Here is an 8,049-nt window from a genome sequence, read left to right as displayed (position 1 = left end):
TCCTTCACACACATCCTTCACACACACACATCCTTCACACACACACATCCTTCACACACATCCTTCACACACACACATCCTTCACACACACACACATCCTTTACACACACACACATCCTTCACACACACATCCTTTACACACACATCTTTCACACACACATCCTTCACACACACACACATCCTTCACACACATCCTTCACACACACATCCTTCACACACACATCCTTCACACACACACATCCTTCACACACACATCAATCACACACACATCCTTCACACACACACACATCCTTCACACACACATCAATCACACACACATCCTTCACACACACACACATCCTTCACACACACATCCTTCACACACACATCCTTCACACACGCACATCCTTCACACACACATCCTTCACACACACATCCTTCACACACACACACATCCTTCACACACACATCCTTCACACACACACACATCCTTCACACACACACACATCCTTCACACACACACACATCCTTCACACACACACACATCCTTCACACACACATCCTTCACACACGCACATCCTTCACACACACATCCTTCACACACACATCCTTCACACACACATCCTTCACACACACACACATCCTTCACACACACATCAATCACACACACATCCTTCACACACGCACATCCTTCACACACACATCCTTCACACACACACACATCCTTCACACTCACATCCTTCACACACACACACATCCTTCACACACACACACATCCTTCACACACACACACATCCTTCACACACGCACATCCTTCACACACACATCCTTCACACACACACACATCCTTCACACACACACACATCCTTCACACACACACACATCCTTCACACACACATCCTTCACACACACATATCCTTTACACACACTGTGACGTGGCCTAGACGTTCATAGCGAAAGCGTGTAGGCACGGAGAGATTGGGTGTGAGAGTCGCCTCCCCTGACAAGTGTGTGAACTCGAGTGTGTAAGGAGTGTGTGGTATCGTCAACTTAGGGTAGCATGTAGTCAGTGTTGTCGTCACCATGTTCAGTGTTCCCCTGTAGAAGTTGAAAATTATATTGGATTATTACATTTGAACTGTGTTTTAAATTGTGTTATACCTTGTTCCACTATGAAATGGAAAGCTAAGCATAACAAGTGAGGGCTTAAGTCCGGGATTTGAACACAACAAGATTTTTGAGAAGTCTTACCCCTAGACAAAAAGGAAAATATCGAGTATCAACAGCAGCGTTAGAGCCGACTTGAAAATGTCTAGTATCAACAGCAGCGTCACAACCGACTAGAAACTTGCTAGTATTAACGGCATCGTTACAGCCGACTAGAAAACAACTAGTATTAACGGCATCGTTACAGCCGACTGGGAAGTGTCTAGTATCAACGGCAGCGTCACAACCGACTGGAAAATTTCTAGTATCAACGGCAGTGTCACAACCGACGGGAAAATTTCTAGTATTAACGGCATCGTTACAGCCGACTAGAAAGTATCTAGTATTAACGGCAGCGTTACAGCCGACTAGAAAATATCTCGTATCAACGGCAGCAGTCATCGCCGACCGGAAAAGACTTAGTATCAACAGCCACAAAACTTGTGAACAGTGCTGCAGACATCATGGCCATAAATAATGACATTAAAAATACAGTGATAAAGCTAGGAGAGAAGTTGAGAGAACTTGCTAGCTACAAAGTGGACTACATTAGCATAGCAAGTAAGTTATCAAATTTTAGAGCTACAATATTAGCATCTCAGTCCTTGATCACATCAGAAGCAAATCATTGCGTCGCCACCAACATGAAAGCTCTAGCTACTGTCCCACTTACAGAAGACCTAGTCAACCAGAGACGCAATCTAGGCAACAAGTCAACAGAGTGGAGAACTAGGTCAAGGGCAGCTGAGCAGAAGGTAACTTTAATCCAGTATCAAGTTCATAGTCTTTTTAAAGATACTAATGAGACTTTAATTATAGTTAAAGACTGTGATGTCAAGATAGCAGGATCGAAACAAAAATGTTTGGACGCCAGAGCTGAGCAGAAGAGCCAGAGCCAACGTCAGAGCCAGAGCCAGTGCCAGAGCCAGTGCCAGAGCCAACGTCAGAGCCAGAGCCCGTGCCAGAGCCCGTGCCAGAGCCCGTGCCAGAGCCAAAACCAAAACCAGAGCCAGAGCCAAAACCAGAGCCAGAGCCACAACCAGAGCCAGAGCCAAAACCAGAGCCAGAGCCAGAGCCAAAGCCAGAGCCAGAGCCAAAGCCAGAGCCAAAACCCAGAGCCAGAGCGAGAGCCAGAGCTAAAGCCAGAGCGAGATCCAGATCGACATCCAGAGCCAAAGACTGTACCAAAATTAGAGTGGTGTACGAACTTGTATTATATGAATAGCTTCTAGTTTTCATTGTCATCATTGACTAGATTTATTTCAACATATCTCACTTCATAAAACGAAAGGGAAGTAACATTGTTCTGATGTATTGTAATTCAATTCAAATGCTTTATTGATGACAAATGTTTTTTAAAGACCTTGTTGACTTATAGACTAGACGTATAAAGCTATAAGTAGTCAATTCATGCGTACGTCCAACATTTTATTGTAGAGATATAATTTTTTACTCGCCATCATTTATTTATAGGGAGATTTAAAGCATGTAAAAGGTCAGATAAATATTTTGTTAAAATTTTTACTGTACATGTTAAGTAGTTGTGCAGGATAGACCTTAGAAATGCTGTTTAATTTAAGGAAGAATAAGAAACCTCTTTTTTTTAGGGGCGAGGTGTGACGTGGCCTAGACGTTCATAGCGAAAGCGTGTAGGCACGGAGAGATTGGGTGTGAGAGTCGCCTCCCCTGACAAGTGTGTGAACTCTAGTGTGTAAGCAGTGTGTGGTATCGTCAACTTAGGGTAGCATGTAGTCAGTGTTTTTCGTCTCAATGTTCACTGTTTCTCTGTTGTATTTGAAAATTATATTGGATTATTACATTTGAACTGTGTTTTAAATTGTGTTATACCTTGTTCCACTATGAAATGGAAAGCTAAGCATAACACACACATCCTTCACACACATCTTTCACACACACACACATCCTTCACACACACACACATCCTTCACACACACATCCTTCACACACACATCCTTCACACACACATCCTTCACACACACATCCTTCACACACACATCCTTCACACACACACACACACATCCTTCACACACACATCCTTCACACACATCTTTCACACACACATCCTTCACACACACATCCTTCACACACACATCCTTCACACACACACACCCTTCACACACACACACATCCTTCACACACACATCCTTCACACACACACACATCCTTCACACACACATCCTTCACACACACATCCTTCACACACACATCCTTCATACACACACATCCTTCACACACACACACACCCTTCACACACACACACACCCTTCACACACACATCCTTCACACACACCACACACGTTCACATCAGACACACATTATACACATCCACATCACAATCACATACACGTCCAATCAAACGCAGACCAATACCACACAACACTTACACGTCCACCACAAGTCTTAGGTCCGCACATACAGACTTCGGCGATACTTAGACTAGCGAAGACAGGGTAGTTAGGTGTCGTCCATAAATTAGGGTCAAGATGGGTGACGAAGGGGAGGGTAAAGGTAAGAAAAACACATCAAAAAACAAGACATGTCAACGGGAGGAAACACAATATTTCACACACGTCTCTTTACCCCTCACGCATCCTCAGCATCTTCAGCATCCTCCCAGTACTTGAAAGATGCTGAAATTTTTCTACCAAATAGTGGTAGCGGCTCTCTGTAATTATTTGTAATTACGTGACGACCGTGTACATCTGAGCAAATTTTTCTGAATGGCTGGAGCTGGGGACACAAAGGTGTGTTGGTGTGTTCAAATCCTGCTCAGACATGTGGGGGAGGGGGGCAAACTAGACGTTTGAGAAAGACAATTGTGACTAGAACTACCTGATCAGATGTGACTGAGATACGTAGTTGAGGGATGATCCACCTGACTTTTTCACAACAAGGGGGGGGGGGGTAGTCAAGGATCCATTATAAGTCCAGTAGTTTGTCAATGTGTCTGTAAAATATTAAAAGATGTTAAAGACACACTAATACTGACATGGAGTAACAATAATAACTACCCACATATTGACACATATTGACACAGAGTGACAGCTGCTAATGAAAATTGACGAGCGCTTCTAAGTGTAACCTGACAATGAAGTGCACTACTGACCAGGTAAAAGGCTTGCAGGGTTGAAGTCTTCTCCCGTTTTCCAAGTTTTGTTCTTTCTTTTTATGAACATAGAGGCGAATGATAGCGGCTCAAAACTTTGGTTTTTCTTGTTGTTGGTCTATGGGTAGATGGAAGTAGTGAAGTTTACAAGTTAGAAGAAGATGGTAGTGTTCAGTTTACAGTGGTGCATATTTGGACTGACCACTATCTGGCCACTATCTGACCACTATCTGACCACTATCTCACCTCAACAAAAATTCCAATTACGGCTAAGCCGTCCGGTGCACCCACTCCCTCTTCAAATGTAGCGTACAACTCCTTGTTGTAGTGCACAAAGTGGATCTGCAAAACACAAAAGTTAAATAATACTAGTGTTTAAATCATTATTCTTTAAGTAAGATTGTGTTCAGATTGAGATGTTAGGAAAATGTTAAAAAATAACAACTGATGCGGTGATGGCTTCAAGTCAAATGTAAACCTAATATGATTTGGTGTCGCCATGACAAACACTAAGTACTAACTTCAGTGGGGTATTTCTTCCCTTTGTACGTGTGCTCACTGCCACTCGTGTCGTCCGGCCCCCAGTGCAAATGGAACTGTGTAAGCTGGTACTCATAACCCCCAAGGGGTCCGCCGGCAATGGCTGGGGATAAGTGTGACGTCACATCAGTGGATAAAACGTTTAATTGAATTTATTTCTGCCGCCTCAATAAAACATGTTCAGCCTCAGGGATTTGAGTAAGAAAGAAAGCTTTAACTACCTAGTGCATTAAGGAGGTGAGGGTAGCAGGGCCGGATTAAATTTGAATGTCAACTGATGGGAATTTAGCAAAAGAATTTATATAAGCTTAGCGTGTGTATTAGGTGGCTCTCTCAGTATTGGTTTGGTTATCCGCATAATCATGTCAAAAATAAACCAGTTTAAAATGCATCAGGAAACGAAGAAAGAACTAGATCTATACGGCACATGCAATTAAAAGAGACTAAAAATGAAAAGCTCTTCCACACAATATAAAAGAAAACAAAGAATATCCCAAACCACACCACGAGAGACAATCATGAATATTTAGTAAAGTAAGTAAAGTTTCCCTTTCAGAACCAGACGGTCTATGGGGCAAGTGAAGTAGAGTTCACTTGTTTCTGTGACCTCGGCATATAAAGAGATAGTGTGGTCAGCACTATGCCCAGCCGCCTTTACTTTCCTTAACTTGAGTTAGGTACCCATCAGAGTTGGGTGGACTCTGTCCCATGAATATTACAGGATATGTAAATACTAGTGCCATATCGCGTTGACTAACTAAAGCTCAATTCTATGATACTATGATTAGTAGGGATAATACAAGGCAAGTCATTCGATGAATTGTTGATCTTATTAAGTAAAAAAAATTGGTATGTACACGCAGACAAAGGAATGTAAATAGACTAAGACAAGTAGTGGAGTCTTCTGAACAACTCAATACCTGAACAAATAGCTATTAGTAAAAAAAACGTGGACACAAAGTTGGGGGAATGAGGTAGGGGGGCAGAGGCGTAGCGACCATTCCCGGCGCCCGGAGACAAACTTTCGATTTGCACCCCCCCCCCGAACTTTTGATTTTCACCCCCGTCAAACCATTGTTTTTCCAACCCATTTTGGCGCCATCCCTAAGGTCGGCGCCCAAGGACATATGTCCCCCCGCGCCACCCCCCCCCCCCACCCCCTCGCTACGCCTCTGGGGGGTTATCGTCTTTAGCGAGCTACTGATAGTGTTTAAAAGCAAATATTTTAGTGGCAGCATTGATACTGTCAAATTAACAAATATAAATTACTGAAAAGTAGAAAATAAAACAACTAAATAGAGGCGTATGATACGCCGCGGGTCGGCTTGTTCTTAGTATTTCAGCTAGGAGCTTTATTTTGTTTTCTACGCCCCCCCCCCCCCCACCCCTGCATTCGCATTAATGAATTAATATTAGGCTGGCTACTTACTGGATTTGTTTTTTTATTTGCACTATCATCGTGTGCCCGTTGTTCTCTACGTGTAGGTGGTTTTCACGTAAATAGTTGACGATGATTGGACTTTCAGATAAAGCCTCATCATACTGGGAAGCTTCTGGGTTGATATCTATGGGGCTCTGGCGGGACCCTCTAGCGTCGGGAAAATGCCGTGACCAGGTGAGGGGACCTGTGGGTTAGAGGTTCTTTTAATTGCTATGCGTAAGATTATGTATGCGTGTGGTGGTGGAGGGGGGGGGGTCACTTGCTCTATGTGAGGTGACGTGGTGTTTAATTCCACCCATCCCCCTCCCCATAAATATCCGTATCCAGGTGCTAAATAGTGGCAGGGCGCCATGTTACAAGGTGGCCTGTTGTTTGATTAATGCTTGCTTTAACAAATGATTGCATTACTCCTCTTTTTAGTCTTTCTTACAAGTCCCTCCTTATCCCCACCCATGTAATTGTGTAGTATACGAACAGGGAAGGCGTCACATATGATCATATTATAGGAGTCCTCATAAAGTACTATAATGGGGATTAGTCAGGGATTCTTTGTCAGTTAGGGACTGTTTTGTTCACTCAGGGAGTGTTTAAATTTTAGTCGAAACAATTCCAACTGGTCCTAGACAATGACCCGGTTATTGTGACTATCGTAGGTTGTTAGGTGAATCGAAGGGAGGAATGATGGCCGTGTGTGTATCGTATGGCTGTGTAAGTATATGTGTGAAAATGTATTTCTGATTTACCATTTTCTTGAGCGTATCCCCAGTGTGCCGACTCCTCCTTTGTTCTTTCCTAGTTAGATGTGGAATCAGTGGACACAACCTGCAAAAGAAAATTAAACAATAATATATATATATATATATATATATATATATATATATATAAAATAGTTAAAAGTTTTTAAGTTAGTTAAAACGATAGAGAAATGCAATATATATATATATATATATATATATATATATATATATATATATATATATATATATATATATATATATATATATATATATATATATATAGCAGCCGATCAAACACTATTTTCTATGAAAGACTCAATGAAATTATCAATGACAGAGTCAATGATAACTACCGCTCTCCTGTATTTTTCTCTCGAGAAACTCAATGATAAAGCGTTAGTAGTTATAAAGAGAGAGAGAGAGAGAGTTTATCAAAACGGAAATAATTCAACTCGTTTAATTAATAAAGCGTTAAACGTAATTATTAATTCTTAATTTCTAAGCGATTGATACAATTGTTTAGGGACAGTTAAACTATTTTTTTTTAAATATAGATCCTCGATCTTCATTTATAATTTATTAATTAAAATAAGATTTTTAAAAAATAATTAAAACAGGCCTTTGTACTATATTATTAAAAAAAAACTAATGAATATAATAAATAATTTTGACTATTTCTCTTTCTAAACCTATCTTTTTTTTAAATGCAAGGTATTCTTTTCTAGAACCTACATGATTAACTTTTCTTCTAATAATAAAAAAACTCTAAATAAAAACTATTATTCCTACAAATATTAGAGTAGTCTCCCTTGACAGTTTCTATTCGAATGTATTTTGTGTTAATTTTCGTTATGAAATACAGTTGAATTTTAAAATTAATTATATAAGAAAACAATCTATCTCTGTGTATATTTATTTTTAAAAATATTACAGTAATTAGAATGGGTGTTTCTGGTTAAATAGCAATTATTCTCATTCTAAATCTTTGGCTATCGAGTTTCATGGGTTTTTAAATTTAA

General features: G+C 40.7%; 1 protein-coding gene across 1 annotated transcript; it reads right to left on the bottom strand.

Moving 5' to 3' along the window:
• Positions 1–3,789: 3,789 nt before the first annotated feature.
• Positions 3,790–6,792, bottom strand: LOC131935420 (carbonic anhydrase 2-like). Its single transcript, XM_059291820.1, is given in 8 exon segments — positions 3,790–3,936; positions 4,039–4,095; positions 4,098–4,153; positions 4,313–4,430; positions 4,559–4,654; positions 4,834–4,955; positions 6,349–6,477; positions 6,702–6,792. Coding segments are annotated over 8 exon segments (816 nt in total).
• Positions 6,793–8,049: the final 1,257 nt, after the last annotated feature.

Source organism: Physella acuta, unplaced genomic scaffold (genome assembly GCF_028476545.2).
Source record: "Physella acuta isolate Inbredline_101_S28 unplaced genomic scaffold, ASM2847654v3 ptg000144l, whole genome shotgun sequence".
NCBI lineage: Eukaryota > Metazoa > Mollusca > Gastropoda > Physidae > Physella > Physella acuta.
This window is presented reverse-complemented; position numbering and strand designations above follow the sequence as displayed.